Source organism: Engystomops pustulosus, chromosome 2 (assembly GCF_040894005.1).
Source record: "Engystomops pustulosus chromosome 2, aEngPut4.maternal, whole genome shotgun sequence".
Lineage (NCBI taxonomy): Eukaryota > Metazoa > Chordata > Amphibia > Anura > Leptodactylidae > Engystomops > Engystomops pustulosus.
Window position 1 is genome coordinate 49,177,725 of NC_092412.1, and position 21,689 is coordinate 49,199,413.

Genomic DNA, 21,689 nt, shown 5'->3' on the forward strand with positions numbered 1-21,689 from the left:
TGTGGCATTTAAACAATACAAGACACTGGGTGCTGGTTACTAATCGCATGCGTTTGTACACACAACACTAGCGCAATGTGTTAACGCACCCTAAAACAGAGTGTAAAATGGAAAGTCCAGATGCAAATGTAAATTGGGCCTTAGGAGCACAGTGGTATATCGCGGCCTCTGCTGTCCATTGTTACATAAATAGGATCACAATGATTTCCTTCTATATTTTGGGAGACTGCATATAAATGAGCTATGGTATCACAGGGACAGAGAAGAGTCACACTGTCTTAATCTCTCCTTGCCTGCCTTATGCACATCTCCCAAATCTCTCAAATTCAGTCCCTGATTTAAGGTTATAATCTGCCATCTCAGACTGCAACTCTGATAGAGTTGAGAGCAGTGGTGTAACTAGAAGCTGATGGGCCCCAGTGCAAAGTGTGTGCCTGGCCTCCGACTATAATGAATGGTTTATAGTAATAGTCTTCTCATATGGGAAAGTGACACCATAAGGGCCCCCTAAACCTCTTGGGCCCAGGGGTGATCGCAACCTCTGCACCCCTGGTTGAGAGCAATAATGAGAAAGAAGCTGGCCACAATGTAAGGAGGAGGAGGGGGGCGGCCGCAATGTAAGGAGGAGGAGGGGGGCGGCCACAATGTACATACTTCTTCCTCTGACGTATGCCGATATTTTTTCAGATGCAGTTTTTGAAGGCAAAAGCAGGTGTAGATCATAATGGAGAGGACATGTCATTGAGCAGTTCCTACTCCTTTTTTACTCCACTGCTGGTTTGGACATCAAAAACTGCACCTGAAAACGTGTGAACGCAGCCTAAAGGCTTTGTTGGGTGCCTTGATTTAGAAAAACATAGTTGACTACACTATTTGTTGTGTAGTTGGAAGTTACAGAATGATTTGCTATTGATGGACAGTATGTCAAGATCTGTCTTGTTGAATATGGCAAATAGTAACTGGGGTGTAACTACAAACATTTCTAAATAGCCAGAAACAGAACTGCATAATGTGGTCATGGGTTCCTTTAAACTGGATGTGTGCCCTATAGCGTTCCCTAATTTAGTGCCGGCTATTTGCTCCCCTGATATATCTCCATTACTTTTTATCCCTCAAGTAGCAATTTTAGCTCGGATCTTCTTAGGAACAGTCTCATTTACTAGATGATGGAAGGGACAGATGTGAGGCATTCCTAGACACTTTATCAGAACAAATAAAGGCCACATTGCTTTGATGTCTCCCGAGGTCCTTGCCGCAAATTGTATTGAGTCCCCTGCAGTATATCTGCTGCTGCAAATTGTCTTTATTTTTACTGGCTGTTTTTTCATTATTTTTACTTGGAAGAGCAAGTATGGTAAAAAAAATTACTTTAGTGACCATATATTATCCAGGATCTCAGAACTCGGGGATCGAGTAAATTATAATATCTATTATATTGTGTATATACCGTAGTCTGTTTCTCTGAAAACAAGATCTGAATTGTAGATTAAGTCTTGCATCATTTTGAAGCCTATTTGGAGTAGGGCTGAAATATGCCCTACCCCAAATATAAGCACTAGCTTTTTCTTTTGAGCATACAGCTTTTTCTTATGAACCATGGCACCTAGAAACACAGTTCTGTTGCCATCTTAAAGAAGATTCTCCACTTTGATATCACATACGAATTGTGTTACACTTCTGGAGTGTGATTTTTCACATATAACTCCCATTCCCGTCTGTAACATTAATAGTGGATATCTATGGTTCTTAGGCACCTAGAGAAACCATCCTTATGCAATACTAAAGAGGAGAGTCTCCTGTTTAAAATTACATGAAGTTGTGGTACAAAAGTAATAGCAATTCAAAGTCTGCCCCCTCCAAGCTGTAAGCTGGAGGCAAAGTGGAGAAAGTGTAGGTGGTTGTATAGAGCTGCAGATGCAATGGCTACAAGAAACTACATGGACAAGAGTGGCTTTTGTAAGGAAAGTTCCATTACTGAACACCAGAAATTAAGGCCAATGATTGAGACCAATTGATGATAAAGGCAATAGAAATAAAATTGAGAATGTAAGGGTTTGGAGAGTTATGTTGATGGCATGATTTTATTATACGATTATATTATCAAATAAATGTTTATTATTATTATTATTTTTGTTCAATAATAAATGTGAAACAAAAATTTAATACCCTTTCTTATTTAGGAGAAACATGGGGGCTATTTATTAGGGCTTTTGCCTGGCGTAGAAGCCCAGAAATTATTGCAAGTACTCTTTTTTTTTTTTTTTTTTTTTTCCCTTTCCGCCACCTCCACGCATGTGGAGTGCCCGGTGTGGGGTACTCCTGTTCATACTGCTGCCGCTGATATATTCGGCTGTGCCCAGAGGGTCCACAAGGCTATCATCCGCTGGCGCAAGAGCGCTGACCCATGATGTCCGGATACGGAGGAGTATGTTTCTATGGTTATAATATATTTTCAAATAATTTTATATAATTTAATAACATAAGAAAATAAGATACTTGGATATTTTAGGAAGAAAAAGAAATATGAAAGAAATTTCCCATACTGTCCCATCTCAACAGAAAACTATTTGCAGGCACATAAATCACTGTTACCTAGAGGTTTATTGTGCACAGTCACGGTGGGGCGAGTACACCAAGTCTGCACTGTTACTGCGCCAGGCAGGTCCTACTCCTGCCGATATAGCACGCGGCCACTCGGCTCCATTGGAGATGGGAAGGATGAGCAGCACTGAAACTGACTACACACTACACATGGATTGCGGGTCAATCCTTCCCTATTCATGGCATATCCAAAAAGCCCATGAATGCAACTCTTCATCTCTCTTGTCTTGTGGGCACATAAGCACTGCAGCAATATACAATGACAAATATACATGGTTTTTTTTTAATAGTTTTTTGTTTCGTGTCGGATGAGAGTGATAACTTCTTACATATCTGTTCAGTAACGTCTCATATTTTTGTTATGTAATATTTGGAATATCCTGTCTGCACGGAGTCTCTGCAGAAAGCTGGCGGCGGGCACATCTCCCGTGTGCGTGCCAGCTGTCATATTGCTGGAGTGGGCGATTTATCAAGCCACGTCTCATGTGGCTTCCGAATCATTGTAAGGAAAGGGAAAAACCTAGACGGAAATATTAAAAAGCTGCATCGGCAGACGGTGTCTGACAAGTCTCGGCGCAGCTATTTTGCTGCTTTGTACATTCATATCTGTTCTCATATCCAGCAGAAAGTGTCTTCATAAATACTATTCACAAGTTTCCCTCTGTCAGGATGGATTGTCCTGGGGACGGCTGATAGAATAATGTTATTATAAGTCACATGCCATGGGCCAGTCTAGTGACTTTTCCGCCTTGGTATACAAAGAAGTGCCAATCACTCTCCCTATGACTGGTAAGTAGAGGATGTGCCCGGGGTGAGGGCTACGTGAGGACAATGTCTTCTATTCTGCTCTTAGCAGACGCATTTACCATGACTGGCAACATGCACAATGCTGATGTTTATATTGGGGTGTTTTTCACCCTCATCGTCTGGCCTGTCAAAGAGCGACATATAAAGTGCCATGCCGGATATTTGTTTGGACAGATTATCCTTATATCGTGGGCATGTCAGTGTGAATTATGTTTAGTGAATACAGTAGCTAAGGGGCGATGTAGGTCTTTCAAAGAAGTAGTATGTAGGAAACACACAGGCACATTTACATATAGGCGATGAATTGTGGCTGGGGTTCTCCTGACCCTTTCACAGTATGAGGGAAATTTGTTGGGGATCTTGGATTGTAACAATTCCTATGAAATGTGACATATTTCATTAGGTTGTGCTTACAAAGGGGTTGGTCATGATTGCCAAAGTTCACTAGTACTAATAGGGTCAGTCCTAGCCTTACACTGGTAAACTCTGTCACCCTGCCAGCACAAGCTGTGGGTCATATGGCGATTTCAGAATTTTCTGCGATGCCCCATGTTTTCCGACACTTCTGCGGGTCAGGGGCTTATGTTCATTACTGAATAGAAACCTTTTCCCTCAATACCACTCTGATACCACTGAAGGGCTTGTCAAGGACATGGTTAACAGGTTAGTACTCTGTTTCCTGATCCAAGGGAGTACATCAAGACATTGATCGTCACATGAAGTCCCAAAATCGTCTGCCTGCAGGTCACTACCTCATCCTGGTAAAAAGCCAAAGTTTATCAGGGTAAGTGCAACGTGGATGCAACTATTGGGGGATTGTACTTGCCTCTGCAAACTTTGTTAATTATTGCCCACACCTTAAGCCAATTTCAGCTTTTCTGTTCTGCTATGAGAGGAGAAACCCCCAACACAGAAAGAAACATGAGGAGATCAGACCAAACTATCATAGGTTGCCCGGACAGGTCCTATCTTTTTCCAGGGTACGGAGCGTTACAGTGTGCTGCACTGTACCGCTCCCGTAGGGCGCCGTGCGCCCATTGCCGTCTATGGGGGACGTATATCGTATGTCTGAGCAGGGTATAGTGTATAACCTGCAGAACGGAAGCTGAGTTGCAGTAACACAGCTCATCCCCAACAAAAAGAATGGAGCATTCGCGCATCTAAGCCCCTCCGCAGAGAATGGAGCAGTAACACAGCTGGGCCCCTCCACAGAGAATGGAGCAGTAACACAGTTGGGCCCCTCCACAGAGAATAGAGCAGCAACACAGCTGGGCCCCTCCACAGAAAATGGGGCAGTAACACATCTCGGCCCCTCCACAGAGAATGGAGCAGTAACACATCTCGGCACCTTGACAGAGAGTGGAGCAGTAACCCAGCTGGGCTCCTCCACAGAGAATGGAGCAGTAACACAGCTCGGCCCCTCGAGAGAAAATTGAGCAGCAACACAGCTCGGCCTCTCCACATAGAATGGAGCAGTAACCCAGCTGGAGCCCTCCACAGAGAATGGAGCATTAACACAGCTCGGCCCCTCCAAAGAGAATGGAGCAGTAACACAGCTCAGCCCCTCCACAGAGAATGGAGCAGTAACACATCTTAGCCCCTCGACCGAGAATGGAGCAGCAACACAGCTGGGCCACTCCACATAGAATGGAGCAGTAACCCAGTGGGAGCCCTCCACAGAGAATGGTGCAGTAACATATCTCAGCCCTTCCACAGAGAATGGTGCAGTAACACATCTCGGCCCCTCCACAGAGAATGGAGCAGTAACACAGCTCAGCCCCTCCACAGAGAATGGAGCAGTAACACAGCTCAGCCCCTCCACAGAGAATGGAGCAGTAACACAGCTCAGCCCCTCCACAGAGAATGGAGCAGTAACACAGCTCAGCCCCTCCACAGAGAATGGAGCAGTAACACAGTTGGGCCCCTCCACAGAGAATAGAGCAGCAACACAGCTGGGCCCCTCCACAGAAAATGGGGCAGTAACACATCTCGGCCCCTCCACAGAGAATGGAGCAGTAACACATCTCGGCACCTTGACAGAGAGTGGAGCAGTAACCCAGCTGGGCTCCTCCACAGAGAATGGAGCAGTAACACAGCTCGGCCCCTCGAGAGAAAATTGAGCAGCAACACAGCTCGGCCACTCCACATAGAATGGAGCAGTAACCCAGCTGGAGCCCTCCACAGAGAATGGAGCATTAACACAGCTCGGCCCCTCCACAGAGAATGGAGCAGTAACACATCTTAGCCCCTCGACCGAGAATGGAGCAGCAACACAGCTGGGCCACTCCACATAGAATGGAGCAGTAACCCAGCGGGAGCCCTCCACAGAGAATGTTGCAGTAACATATCTCAGCCCCTCCACAGAGAATGGTGCAGTAACACATCTCTTCCCCTCCACAGAGAATGGTGCAGTAACACATCTCGGCCCCTCCACAGAGAATGGAGCAGTAACACAGCTCAGCCCCTCCACAGAGAATGGAGCAGTAACACAGCTCAGCCCCTCCACAGAGAATGGAGCAGTAACACAGCTCAGCCCCTCCACAGAGAATGGAGCAGTAACACAGCTCAGCCCCTCCACAGAGAATGGTGCAGTAACACATCTCAGTGCCAAAGATCAACATTTTTTTTTTTTGCTAAATGTCATAAGAGGAACATAACATATGAAAGCTTCAGTGTGATTGGTTGCAGCCGATTACTTGATTGTTTTGGTATAGACTGTGAGCTGTTCACTTTCGTAGTGAATGCTGCAGCCTATGCCAGCCTTGCTTCCAGCACCCTGGACAGCGCATATACCATGCCAAGTACAAGTGTCGAGTCTCCTCCAACCATTGAGTTAGTTTCTAGCAGATGATAGAACTTCAGCTTTTAAGTCCGGATATATGGAAAGGATCCTACTGATGGAGATGCAAGTCATCCACTTTTCATGATATTGAAGTCCTGTGCATGGACCCAACCTCTAGATAAAGGGGTTTTTAAGCCTGATTACTTCTAACGGCCCATCACTACTGACAATAGATGATGTCACAGCTTATCTCCTCCTCCCTGTACAATGTCCTCTATATAGATAACACTGACCCATCATTACATCACTACTGACAATAGATGATGTCACAGATTATCTCCCCCCCCCTCCCTGTACAATGACCTCTATATAGATAACACTGACCCACCATTACATCACTACTGACAATAGATGATGTCACAGCTTATCTCCTCCCCCTCCCTGTACAATGACCCCTATATAGATAACACTGACCCATCATTACATCACTGCTGACAATAGATGATGTCACAGCTTATCTCCTCCCCCTCCCTGTACAATGACCTCTATATAGATAACACTGACCCACCATTACATCACTACTGACAATAGATGATGTCACAGCTTATCTCCTCCCCCTCCCTGTACAATGACCCCTATATAGATAACACTGACCCATCATTACATCACTGCTGACAATAGATGATGTCACAGCTTATCTCCTCCCCCTCCCTGTACAATGACCCCTATATAGATAACACTGACCCGACCCATCATTACATCACTGCTGACAATAGATGATGTCACAGCTTATCTCCTCCCCCTCCCTGTACAATGACCCCTATATAGATAACACTGACCCATCATTACATCACTACTGGCAATAGATGTCAGTCCCCCAGACGAAGCCGTTTCCTGGCAAAACACGTGTCGGGGCCATTGCACACTACCCACGGTCTGTATGTGATCCCTTTATGTATATGCATAATATGTGGCTTTTCCCTTACTTATTGTAGTCTTGTCATTGACTTTTTAAACAATGTATTTTTTGCATCACTATTAGCTGCCTTACTTTGGCATTACAGGGAGCCCTTTGCTGCTATATAGTTTACATCGGGTATAGTGCAATTTGTTTCTGTGTGTTGCCCTATTTATGTTTGTCATTGATTATATATATATATATATATATATATATATATATATATATATATATATATATATATATATATATAATAATAAAATGAAATTTATTTTTTAACCACTTGGTTGTTTATAGTTATTATTGGTTGTTCTTTTGTTCCTGTATGTGTATTGCTTTTTTGGGAGGTTTGGGGTTAGTGACCCACTGACCTCACCCCCGCTTTTCCTTTGGTGACAATAGATGATGTCACAGCTTGTACAATGACCTCCATATCTAGAAATATTTCTTATAAACCTCAGTAAATTGTCTCTAGTCTAATGCTGCATGTGGTAATTTTTAAAACAAATCACCAATTACTGTTACCGGAGTAGAGGGAGTTCTGGGACAAGATGGCAGCCCCCATAATAATGTATAGAAAATAAAAATAAAAGTCTATGACTAATAAATAAAATCCAATAAAAAATTCCCTTTTACAGCTTTACATATTTGCAGTTATTGAAGAAAGGTTGTCAAACCAGTCGGATCATGAGCAGATGTAGCGATGTCTCTGGTATTCTACTTTAATGTTCGGATCAGACTATTATTATAACAAATTTCTTGTGATGACTAAGATTGCTGTGACGGGGGCAAAGTGAAGCATAACCTGTGGTGCTCCGTCGTCAGTGATAACATGCATATACATTGGGAGACCCCGGCAGGCTAATCACATTGTCACCTTTAGGTTAGCGGCAGCGATGTGTGGCTCTGCTCAACACATATATCTGTGATTGTGTTAATGTTCTCTTGTAATAAGGGTTTCAGCAGGTAGCAGATGTGACATGTTGGGGACATCACCTCCTGCCTGGTGGAAAATAATACATGGTTAATGAGGCTGATGTGAAATCTGGGGCTGTCATGGTCGTGTATCTCATCGTCAAGAAATGTGTTTTTTTTTTAAATTTTGTTTCCTTTTTTTCTTGGCTGTTTTAGTAGCACACAGTGCATATTCTTGTCTTTATTGACCTTCTTTACAACCTTCTCTCATGCCAGTTTTGTCGTTTTTCCTATTAATTTTTTTTTTACGAGCGGTAAAATTTGTCTAAACCTTAACCGAAATATGTTCTAAATATGTACAGTGCCCCTGAACCTGGGAAAATGTGACCTTTTGACAGAGGGTGCATGTACTTTTGCAAAGGGTCTTCTGCTTTGTGCCTTCAACTGGCAGGCTGGACAGGGTCTCCCTTCAAAAGGTCATATCTCCTGAACCCTAGCCCCTAGAAACACTGCGGTTTCCTATTAAAGAGTAGAACCTCCCTTTTAATAACTGTGTTTTCAGGTGAAAAAGAACGTGAGTTATCGACTGTTACATTTACAGCCGGGAGTTGAGATCTGTACAATCCTGATATTCTTTTAAAGGGAAGATTTTGCAATAGGTGCCAGGGTTAAGGGGAAATGATTATTTAAACTTTGTCATTTATATATGTGCTGTCTGTGCAAATAGGACGTATATATCCGTATGGCACTCGTGAAGGGGTTAATAAAGTATATCACAAAGTTTTACTATTGTTATCTGCACAATTTTGTTAGAAAGTTTAGTTAAACTTCAAAAGCAGCAGCCGAGGAATATGTGATATGTAAGATTAATAATAATAACCTGGGTCCTTTTGTTATCCTTTCAGAATTTTTTTTTTTTAAGGCAGATTATTTTTTTTCTTGTTACACAGAAACCCAGATTTTTAGACTTTTTTTTTTTTTTTCCTCACATACAGCCCAGGTCTAGCAAGTTTCCCCATACATTGGGTGGTCCAGGGTTTACAGTCTCAGTGTTGGTGTGAGGGCAGGGCAGGCACGGGGCATTTGATGATGATGATGAAGCAGCGCAGAGTTCCTGTTGCCATGGAGTACTTCCTATGTCTTGTTTGGAGGTAAATACGGGAAGACAGGAAAAACTGTGACTTTTTAACTGTGAATGGCAACTAAATATAAAATATGGTGTTACTAGGGGACATTTGGATTCTCAAGTTCTCCTAAATCCTAACCTTCTGCCGGCTGACGTTGGCTAATCCAGAAACAGATGCTGCCGCAGCTATTTGTTGATTTAGTTTCCATGGAAACCTGATACATTCGTCTACAGTAGGAAGCTCCCTGCACATTGGCTGATTTGATAGGAAGCGAGTCTTGAGGTAGGTATTGATGACTGCACTGATAATTGGTCATACCTTTTAACATTCAGCTTCTTCATGCATTTATCCATGGACTGCGAGATAAGGGGCCACAAAAATCCCCTGCTATCTGACATCGGGAGGTAGGTGAGGCCGCTCCGCTCAGCAGAGAAGGGCCCGATGACCTAGAGACGTCAGCGCTGCTTATTTGACTCTGTAGTGAATGAAACAGATTGGACTCTCCATCCTCCCTGCAGCCTTTGTCAGCGTGCAAACGCCTCTCTTGAATGAGCAACATCAAAGGATGCGAGCAACAGTAAGTGGAAGTGTTAAGGGCTTTTCTTTTTACTATCATTTTACCCTTTTTTCACCCTGCTTTGTTATATGGTAGTCGCCAGACTACAAGGCTGTGCTAGCTAATTTGGAGACACAAAGGAAAAAAAGAAGGGAAAGGTTTTTCCGAGTGATCCCAAAGCACGGTCGGAGCATGTGTTTGTGTTTTCAGAGTGATTTGTTGGGTGGGATTCGCCTAGCCATTGTGTCTGTGTGCAGCCCTGCAGTGCCTTCACTGGGGGCTGACAAACAGCAAAGTGATGAGCCGTAATGACTCCCCTGCCAGATGATCGGGAGGTTCTGGCCGGGGAAGGGTTAAGGGTCCAGTTTTTGCAATGAAATGCGAAATAACAATGCACGCTTTATAGAGAGATTTATAATATTCTGCTCATCTTGTGGTAGGGGTTGTTTTGTGAGTTTGTGACTAAGTTTGATATTGTTTATTATGCAATGGAATTATTTTGCCTCCTCTTATTGTAATGTAGGGTAGAAGATCTGAGTGCTTAATAGTGCTCACTAATAATTGCTCCCCGACTTATTAAAAAAAAAATTGAGACTTGAGGTGCTTGTCCCATGTCTTATATATATGTCAAATTTTTTGTGGATATTAACAGTCCGTTACGCTTGGTCGCATTCTGTTCCTTGTAATCTGCTGTGTCAGGTTAAGAAAACCTACCATCAAATCGGGCATGATAAGCCAGGGACACCTACTCATAGATCCAGGCACTGTGACTAGTCTTCTTAAATTTGTTATCCACGGCCTCCTCCTTTCCTAAATCAACTTTTAAAATTATGCTAATGAGCATGTAAGGCTCTGGGGAGTGTTAACAGCACTACTCCCGATTCACAAGCTGTTACACTGTCTCACCCTTTTCCGGCTCCATCCGCACTGAGATTACAGCAGGATGTGCTCACTGCACAGGTACTAAGGAAGCAGGGGGGAGGGTGAGACAGTGTAACAGCTTGTAAAGCCAGACACAGAGTGGCTAGGAGTAACTGTCCCTGGTTTATCATTCTTGATTTTGATGGTAGATTTCCTTTTAAGCTTATTTGGTTCAGGTTACTTACAACAATTTCAGATGAAAACTCAAAGCTACAATATTAAGAAACTGTGGAGATCATTGGGGGAATTGTCGATCATGAGAATTTGGGGTCCCATATCCCCTGCACAAATGAGACCACTGCTCCATCGATCTATGGCACTGCTGAAGAGAAGTGGAGTGCAGGGCTGGGATATCTTTTACAGTCAGTGGATAGGTATCAATGGGAAATCTTAATACAACCTCTTCTATTTCTAAAATCTTCAGAAACATTTACATAGATCAATGAGATTGATAATAGTTGTCCTTATAGGCTTTTATAGGTTTTGCGCTAGAGGTTTGCTTTTCCTTTAAAGTTTTGGGTCTTTAGCAGCTGCAGGGTTATGTATATTCTGTATGCCATGTGGAGAATGTCTCGGAAGACCTGCAGCTCCTTGTATATTACATTGTAATACCCATATTCACGGATCCATTATTATGAAGGATGCGTCACCATCATTGTTTTATAGGGAGGCAAAGGTGACCGTCCCATCCATTGGCTGGTCTCCATAATAGCAGACGTGCTGGAGGGGGTGGGATTTTCCCATGCTACGTTTGTACGTGTTGCTTCTTTTCAATGAAGTCCCCCATCTACATGGCGATTCATAGTTAAGTCACTGTTTGTCTTATCTCCTTTCATTATTGTGAAGGGGCAGAGGGGATCGCTTTCCCTGGGAGCGGAGACCACACCAAATGCCTGATCCGTGCTTTATGTTTAAACATTTCCTCCTAAGGAGAATCTCATGAATGGATATTTAATCCGCAGGAAATATGATCATTTTACTTTTGGAGGCAGAAACTGTGATTTGCATTCATTTTCATAGGTTCATTTACTTTACCATTTCCTCCTGAGCAACAGAAATGCAGAATACTTAGAGAATATGTACAATTCTGATCAGTTATCTGCAGTTTTGTAGGTGTAACTTTTGATCTATTGTATACACAAACAACCATTGATGGTCACAGTCTTCTAATGGATAATTTTTGGAGATTTAAATCCCCTCCTTCTGTTTACTCTGCTTGTGTATAATAGTCCTGGACTGAAAGGTCAGAATAAATAGGAAGGAGTTTGGATTTTGGGGAAATTAGTCTGATGCTGTCAATACTATTTGGATAAGAAGCCTTCAGAACAAGCATCACCTTTGGACCCGCCTTATATACCTGCACCCATAAGAGTGCAAAAACAACTACCAGACACATCAGCTGTAGGTTATCTACCTTGGGGACTTTAAGGGATAGTCTCATTTTGGCAAATTAATGTTATTGTTTGCATGATGAAAAATTCTACATTTTTCCAATGTACTTTCTGTATCCATTCCTCCCAATTTTCCAGATCTCTGCTTGCTGTCATCGTATTAAATGTTTTTTTTCCAGCGTTAGTTGTTTGTTTAGCCGTACTCGGAAGCTTTCTATAGAATGACAGCCAGCAGAGATCTAGAAAGTAGATTTGAGAAATTGTATACTTTTCATGATACAAACAATAACATTTATTTACTGAAATGGGAATACCCCTTTAAGACTTGAGCATTTTAAAATCCCTCCTCTCAATCCTTATCCTCGATTACATAGGACATAGTTTATTAAGAAAACATGCACTTTAGATGGTCGGCCGTTCCTGATTAATGTTGTGTAACCTGACAATTTTATCTTGTTTTGCATTATATTTTTGTATATTTTGGATTACCGTATATTATTATTAAGGCACTGTATAAATATACTTAAAGGTGTTGGTCACTTATAGGAATCTTTGACATTGTAAGTATAAGACCCTAATAAAGTTTCCCATTCCTCCTCAAGGGTTTTGTGGGTTACGTAACTCCCAGCAACAGGATTTGGAACTTCTTAAGATGTCATTTATCCTGCTGGAGGAGGGAGGCTGTGCAGGCATTATTCCTCTTCGTTTTAACCAATCCCAAAACATGTTAAAATTTAGTTTAATTGGCCTACCCCTTTATAATAGAGTAGTTGTAGTTGCCTACTTTTGTCTCTTTGATGATGTGGGCAGCAGGTGACCACCACATCCTATTAGATTGAGGTTGTTGTGTATTGAGAGCTGCAGCACTAAATAAGTAGGGAAACCCTAAGGAATGTTTTCCAGGGATCTTGAATGTAGATACTGTATCAGTCCCGATCATCACAGGCATACAGAGGGCTCTATACCAAGTTAGGAAAATAATAGAGGCTCACTGGATAAAACCTCGACCACCATGGTTAGGGAATATATAGATAAACTGAATAGGATTATTAGATTGGAGTACGGCTCATATCTGTAAAGAAACATAATGCCTAAATTCGAAAAAAATGGATGGATGGACACCCCGGGTTTGCCTTCACAAGCTCTGTTACGATTAACGGCATTGATGGCATACCAGCTTTTCCTTTTCTTTGGGGTGTCCTGCTTACTGGAGAGTCTCCGGCTTTCTGTAGTTGAAGTATTGTGGTCCTCTCTGGGGATGCGAGTTTAGGGGATTGTTTTTTGTTGTTTTTATTGTACTGTGTATAGTGCATTGCTTTCTCAAATATCCCGATGTATGGACGACTGTTCTTCTCCTGAATTGTAGTCTGTGATGGAATGTACTTGTATGTAATTTGTTACTATTTGAAAAACTTCAATAAAAATGATCGGTGACAACACGGATAACTCATTTAAAGGAAACCTACCATGAGGAATCTACTTTTAGAAGTAGATCTGATGATAGATTCCTCCTGCCTACCTCTGCTCTAATCTGTCATTTAATTATCGTGGAACCTAATTGGTTAAAAATGTTATGTTGGTAATATTTAAATTAACTGCAGAGGCTACTGGGGCGATAGAATATTATCGGGGGCAATAAAATATTTATGGGGGCAATAGAATATTTTGGTTATTGGTAAAGTCACGTGTTATTCATATTACTGCAGGCTGTAGAAACTTCATGCACTCTTACTTCAAGCATGATGTACCATACATGTAGTAGTTCCTGAACAATGCAGGCGTAGAAGTCAAATTCAATGCAAAGAAGCTTTATTTGCTAGACCAAAGACAAGTTAGCATTGCCAAAGCATTTAATGAATAAAGGATTGTGGGAGATGGGGAGAGGGATGGGGTGCAGGGTGATGGGGAACAGGATGATGAGGTACATGGAGTGTGAGGGGTTATAGCAGTCCAGGAGGAGTTCTGAGAGTCTCCTGAAGTGAGTGTCCCTCACTGCTGTTTGGAGCAGTGTAGCAGGACATGGACCCCATTCTCGGTGGCCTTCTGGTCCTGGCATTGTTGGCAATCCCTGGGCACATATGTCTGTGCCACCCAGAGTCCATGGCCATGTTGTGGGCACTGTCTGTAGCGGCCCTGGGTCTGATGGTTTATCCAGCTATGTGTCCAAGTTGTCAGATTCAGTCATCACTGACCCCCATCCCACACACGCAGACATTTCTTCTAAAAATAATCCCACCTATTTAAAACCAGCAGCATTTTTCTTCCTCATTTTAAAAAAGGGGCTTTGTTCATAGACCTTGCAGGGCCATAATAATGACGACAGATGAATCCTCAGACTCCGGGATTGTATTGTGAGCAACTCAAGGTTAAGCGATGACTCATTATTCTCCATATACATCCCGCCTGCAGTCCTCTCCGAGGACAGATAGTTTTAGTAAAAACCAATCTATTATAATGAAACTATTACCGGGCCGCTATTAAGGAGAAAATGCAGTCAATTTAGAAACCTGATATTAAAAACTGCTGTAGATTACACAGGATAAAGATAATGAAAGCTTAAAGGGACTGGATATCTGTACAATCCTTTTTTTGTCAATAAAGGCCCCCAAAAATATTGCTGGCCAAAAATCAATGCAATGCAGCGCAACACTACCACAGGAGAAGTCTTATTGTAAGTAACTTATGTAGCATCCCAAGTGTTTGACTCTCTTTAGTTAAGTTTATATTTACTTATTGGGGTTTTCTAAGTGGATCGACACCAAAGCCATTTGAAAATAAGCAGAGAAGAGTCATATTTGCCTGCGATGGGTCAAATATAGATCGTGTCACTAAAGACGCCCCTATATCCTGTTTTATAGTATCTAGACACACCATTCAGTGTCATATTGAAGAAAAGAATTTATCTTTGAGATCACATTGCAGTGGTTCTGTGATCTACAGAACCACAGATACAGGCAGCTAAATACAAAGTTGTTTAGATTGTGAGCCCCATTGGGGACTGGGACTGATCTAGCAAGCTCTGTGTAGCGCTGCGTAATCTGTGTGCGCTATATAAATAAAGGAATTATTATTATTAAAATACGAGCTTCACATAAAGATAAAATTCCTGCCATTTTTTAACTTTCTTTATCTTTTGGTTCTGTAGCTCAAACAACCACAGCCTGATGCAGTCTGAAAGATGGGATTTGTATCTTTAATATGCCCGTATGATACAAAAGCATCTGAGGTGACATTCCCTCTGCAGCCTCTAAACTTGACTAATTTCAGGCAAATATGACTCTTGTCTGCTCATTTTCACATGACTTGTGAAAGGGCGAAGTTTCACATAAAAGAGGACATGAGGATGTGCTGCTGGTGTAAGAGTCTAAATCCTGATGATTGGTTCCCTTTAACACAGTGAAAGTAGCTTATTAGCAAGGCCAATTGATCTACCCAGAAGACATTGCATGCCCACTTCAACTTCCACTTCAAGACTAGCTTGTTAGCTTGGCAAACAATGGGGCATGCAGTAGCTTTAATCTCTGTGGTGATCCTTTACTCTAATGATTGAGCACTGATACCCTATTACGTGTTTCTCTTTGTTTTTATTTTTTGCAGTTCACTTTTAGATTTTTAAGATTGATCCCACAGGTTTAGCATATGGTATTGCAAAGACCCTATTAAATAAAATCGTGTTCTGTGTCATGAAGGGTTGCACTCGGGTGCATCTTGGATGGGGATCCTTGTCCCTTGTGAGTCTGTTTTTTGTTTTTTTTGTTTTTTTATATTGGGACCCAAATTCCTCTGTAAACATCTTCTTTTTCGGGACACAATAGGCTGATCTAACCATCCGAACACTCAATGAACTATAGAGAAGGACTGAGGAAATCTATGCAAATCCTGATTAACATAAATTACCAGACTTTTGTCCATAGTAACCTATTGAAATAGTTGTGTGGTTGCTGGCTGTTTTGGTAATTGGCGTATCTTATTGAGGATGAAAACAATGAAGGGGGAAGTGGGTTGTAGGCCCACCATGACAGCCAGCTGGTCTTTGTGTGTGTGTGTATATGGTCGAAATCAGTAGATTACATTCACTATACATAAAGACAAATGCCAGAATAATGAAAGAGAAATATTTTATTTTCAAAAGTCAAAAGTTTACATCTAGTAAGATTATTATGCCTTAAACAATTTAGGACACTCCATTTGATGAGGTCATGTCTTTGGAAACATCTGAGTTAGTGATACACCTGTGGATTTATTTTAAGGCACACCTCAAGCATACTGCTTTTTTTCTGGAACATCATGGGAAATCGGCCAATATATCAGGAAGAGAATTGTGGACTTGCACATGTCTGGTTCATCCTTGGGTACAATTTCTAGAAATTTGAAGGTGCCTCATTCCTCTATACAAACAACAATACAAACAAAATGGAAATGCCTAGCCATCACAAAGGAGCTCGGAAAGGAGACTTGCCCATGAGATAAAGGTGCTTTTGGATCAAAATTTGCAGAACAAAAGCCAAAGACCTTATGAAGATGCTGAGTGAAGCCAGTAAGAGTGTCTCTTTATCCACAGTGAACCAAATACTGCATAGACTTGGACAAAAATTATGACCCAAGTTTTACAATTTAATGGCAATGGTACCAAATACCCGAATTGTACGTAAACTTTTGACTTTGCAGAAAGTAATAACAATGCCTTAAACATTTACTCTCCCTCTCGTTGTTCTGGTATAATTTTGGGAATCCTAACTGACCTCAAACAGGAAAGGTTTATTCTAATTACTTGTTGGAGAATGAGAAAAACGTGCATATTTTTATAGTGTATGTAAACTTCTGTTTTCAATTGTAAATATGTGTTTGTGTATATGTGTTTATATGTATATAAAATCTACTGGTAATTATCCATATTTTTGTGTAAGGTTAGGTTTGGGCTGGGGATCCTACAGCTCTGTCCCCCCTACTGGCTCTAAGTAATGAAGAGCGACTCTCTGGGGCTTCTTTACTAAGGGTTGTGCACTGCACTTTCGACTGACTTTGCGCCGTTTTTGGGGATTACACAGCTTTGGCAGGTATTTAACAGGTGTCTGTGCTGGCACTGTGTTGCACGCGATCGGTTTTTGGTGCTGCTGGCATCCATGCAGCACAAATCGGGCGGACCGTGCGCAGGATTTAACTTTTAAATTGTGTCACAAGACAATGCACTTACATGCACCAGGAAGAAGAAGGTGAACCCTGTCGGACCTGAGTGGGGAAGCGACAGATGCAGGATATCGTGCGCACGATCTTAGTGAATCGCGGCAGAGTGCATTATGGACAATGTACTTTCTGTGTACTCTTAGAGTAAGGGTAAGTAAATGTGCCCCTACAACTCTTAAGGCTAAGTTCACATCTCCTTTATTATCTTCTGACACTTTAGAGAAGAAAAATGGAAGTTAAAGAGGTTGTTCACTTTAAGTACATTCCAGAAAATAATTGATATTGTTTGTATAGTGAAAAGTTATAGACTGTTCCAATATACTATCTCTATCAATTCTTTATGGTTTTTCTAAATCTCTGCCTGCTGTCATGCAACAGACTTCATCATTTACTTCCTGTAGACAAACACCGGTCACTGGTCATGTGATGTCACACAGGTGCAAGGCTCATTATATAACACAATGTAATCAGAGCTGTGTGATACCTGTGTGACATCACATGACCATGGACCAGTGTTCATCTACCGGAAGTAAAGAATGCTATTTCCTGTTGGATGACAGCAAGCAGAGATCTAGAATACTGTAAAGAATTGACGCAGAAAGTGTATTGGAAATTTGTATAACTTTTCACAGGGCATTCCTTCCCACTGCCTTATTCCTCTGACCAGTAGCAGATGAGCTTCACTTCTGAGCATGTACACATTAATCTCATTTAAAATCCTAGAAGAGGATGCACAACCCTGTGGCTGACAAGTTGGGGTCTCAAACCTACTGACAACCAGAGTCTAATGAGCTCTTTCATAAGTGTTCATTGGTGCTGAAGGCCAGGTAGCACTAAGTGCAGCTGAGAAGTCCTCCGTTCTCTCAGGTCCTCTCCTGCTGCTCCGCATTTGAACTCCTGATGCTGGTTGCATTCCTTAGGGTAAGGACACAGCGGTCCAGGGGAACAGGAGAGGACTCGGGAGCGGAAACTACTGTCAGCTGCACTGTTCTGCTCCCGGGACCTGGACCTTTCCCGGCACAGCTCTGCTCCAGGTCCTGATGCCGGCGCATACAACCGGTGGAGGACACAGAGCGGTGCATCAAAGAGAGAAGAAGCTGCAATGTTGGTGAAGGGAGAGAAGAAGAGAAACCAGGAAAGGACAGTATTTAGCTTATTTTATTGTCTCCTCTGGGGTCCTCTGGTATTTGTTGTTGTATGATCTGGGGGTGTCCAGTATTTCTCAGGTTATGCCTCTTGGGTCTCCATAATTAGTTTTATTCTCTGGGTTCCTCCAATACTTATAGTTTTATTTTCTGTGGGTCTCCAGTATTAGTAGTATTATGTTCTGGGGGTTCCCAGTGTCATTATTGTCAGTGTCTGGGGGTCTCTCCATCTTTATTGCTCTGGGGTCTCCACTATTGTCTGCTCTGAATGCAATATGTGTTTGCTAGCGTGGTATTTATTGTATTGTGGTATTTATAATTTCTGTGGTGGTATTTTCTGCTGTTCTATGGTCACTGGTGCATCTAGGGTGCAGGGTACTAGGACACTATGAAAATATGGCCCTTGGACCAATAAATGTTTTTCACCCATGGCCTAAATCCCTCAATCAGCAACAGGCTTTTAAAGGGAATGTCATAACTTTTATAATTCCTTATATGTTTATGACTCCTGACTCAAAGACTCCCGAGTCCCGTGAACTGGGCCTTAGCCTTTGATACAGTATGAGCTGCATAGCCCAGGTTGTAATCTGCGGTTGTAGCTATATAGAGAAATTATTTTATAGATGATATATAATTGGATGTATGCTGTATTCACTAGTTATTCAGTTGTATTACAATGGGTGACTTCACACACTGCATGCAGTTTTGATGCATTTTTTTTTTAAATATTTTAACGCCATGCATTTTTTGCCAGAAAAGTTTCCATACGGTTACACTGCACCCAGCTCGTCTGAATGCAACCATAGCTGGCAGCAAATTTAGAATATTTTCTTGTATACATTTTCCCCCCCCACTTTCTGTACCACCAGCAGGGTAAGTGGATGGTGGCGCACAGAGGTCTGTTCCGGTTTTATTAATGTTAGTATTTTTTCCTCTATAAATTTCAATGACGGACATTTTCTGTACAATCTCTTGTAATTCATGCCTCCTGTTGTGTGCAAGCAAATGAATCTTGATATAAGGATAATTGTACCGCGCTAATCGTACGTATTTCCAGTCCTCGTGTCACAACTCCCAGCGCCGGAGCTCTACTGTATAATTATACATTTCACGTTCCTTTCATGCATTGTGCTGCTAATAAGTTTTGATGTCTCTTAATAATGGCACTAGGCAACCTGTGGCCCCAAGCAAACAGTTGTTGAAAAGCTCGGTGTTTCCGCTTTGTTCGGAGTGGGCTTTTTAGACTGTACTGGATGGAAAAATCAGAGACTGAATTCTTCATTTATGTCATTAACTGATGGTTTGTTACCATGCACCTATGTACAGGAATAGAGTATCCATAAAGCATACCACCATATGGTTATATAATAAATGTGACTAATAAAAAAATCAGGTTTTGCACGCTGTCTGATGAAAGCATTGATTCTTGTAAAAAATTTGCATCTTACAGCAGAACTTGAGCTTTTCTCTAGTTTAGACCTACTTTATTAGAAAATTAATACCATAAAAATAATCTCCGTTTGTAGTCTGATGCTGCTGTCATGTTACCTCCATCTTCCATTCTTTCCTATTCTTTGTAGGTTGGCATGAAGATGGAGTGGAGTCACTTGAGGATCAGACTACATGCTGGGCTTGTTTGTAGTCTGTAACCATGGAGCTGTAGATCGGGAACTGCATGTTTTTGTTAGTTCTATTACTAAAGCTGAAATTTTACTTTCTGTGAACAGCAGTAATAAGAAGATGCTTTTAATAGTCAGGAGCCTTTTCTAAATCATTACCAGCATAGTCTGATGATCTTCCTTCAGGACCAATTCTTTGCGGAAGCTTTTTTGTGTTATTGGATGGACTAACCCTCCATTGCTGTGGCTGTTTTTGTATCCATTTGTATATGTACGTGTTGGGGAGATGTAATAGTGTAATTATTTCCCAGAACTGAAAAAAAACCCTATGCTTTATCCCATATAAACCCAAAATATGTGCACTAGTCAGACCAACAGTGGGTTTCATCAACCCCATCTGTTTTATAATTGCATCGGCGTTAGGCCCCATTCACACAAACCTTTTTTTATTTTCCTCCGCTAACTCGGGCTTGTAGGTCTGTTTTTACACTGTGTTTTTACCTGTTTTTACCATGTTTTCTCCTCCCACATCTGCAAAAATGGTCATCCATATGTCATCCATTTTTGTGGATCTGCAAAATCAGGAGTCTGGCTTAAGTGAGGTTCATTGCTTCTTGCCTCTATTTCAACTTACTTGGTCATGTGATTATTTTCTGGACATGTGCTTTGTATCCAAGCATCACAAAAACAGTCCGCAGAGACGGGTAAAGCATGAAGACACATCGACTTGAATGGGAAGATGCAAAGTGAGCTAAAAATAGGACACAACCTGAGATTAGGAACACACAGACAAAGCACTAGGAAAAATGGTCATTGAGAATGTATTGAATACATAAAATATTACCCACAAATACTGGTAGAAGAAAACTCAATGCAGAAAACTCCCGTCCCACGCTAAGTACCAGATCTCTGGCTGTGAGACACAGGAAGAAGGCAGGAGCAGATTATTACCCCTTCTGCCTTCTCCTTTATTTACTGCATAGCACTAAGTAGCAATATGCAGTGAATGCGGCTCCCGGCGGTGCCATCGGCTGTATGGACAAGTTGGTCACATGATCGACGGGCCTTTAATGTTTTTTTTTAACTATCACTATGTGTAACTGAAAACCTTTTAAGGTATGGCATAAAAAAGAAAGGTATGGCCCTTGGACCAATAAGTATAAAAATTTGCTAAATATGCCTTGGTCATTAATACGTTTAATACACTTTTAAAACTTTTAAAACACCCAGTCTAACCAAATATACCTTTAGACAGGTCATGATAAGCTGATGCAGGTGCAGGGCTCGAATAGGAAAAGAAACTGTCTGTTTCACCAAAAAAACGATTTTAAAATATTGCTAATGACCCTTCAGCACACGGGGTGCTCAGCGCTCGGGTATTAGCATAATTATGCACGCCCATAATGTGCATGAAGTAGCTCTCATTAGCATAATTATAAAATATATTTTTCAGCTAAACAGACAGTTGTTTGTTTGTTTTTTGCCAATTTAAGCCCTGCACCTGCATCAGCTCATCATGACCTGTCTAAAGGTATGTTTGGGTTAGAATGGGTGTTTTAAAAGTGTTAGATTTATTTTAAGCCCTGGTCAGAATGGGGTTAATATAGATGACAATTTTTAATATCTATTGTAGATGCCGTAGCGTGGGCAGTGATAAAACCTACAATTTTATGTTTGCACTGT

At 41.6% G+C, this 21,689-nt stretch overlaps 1 protein-coding gene across 6 annotated transcripts in view; it reads left to right on the forward strand.

Annotated features, from left to right (window-relative positions):
• FNDC3A (fibronectin type III domain containing 3A) overlaps positions 1-21,689 on the forward strand; it is a 130,968-nt gene that overhangs the window by 53,041 nt on the left and 56,238 nt on the right. The window contains exon 1 of one of the 6 annotated variants that reach the window (XM_072134543.1): positions 9,453-9,472. The exons of 4 other annotated variants lie outside the window; for them this stretch is intronic. Coding sequence is in view for 1 of the 2 variants with exons in the window: in XM_072134539.1 (XP_071990640.1) it covers positions 9,675-9,767 (93 nt within the window). In the remaining variant the exon portion in view is untranslated. Of the gene's footprint in view, positions 1-9,452; positions 9,473-9,514; positions 9,768-21,689 lie in introns of those variants that run through there. One more of the 6 variants, XM_072134539.1, reaches the window with a different exon arrangement.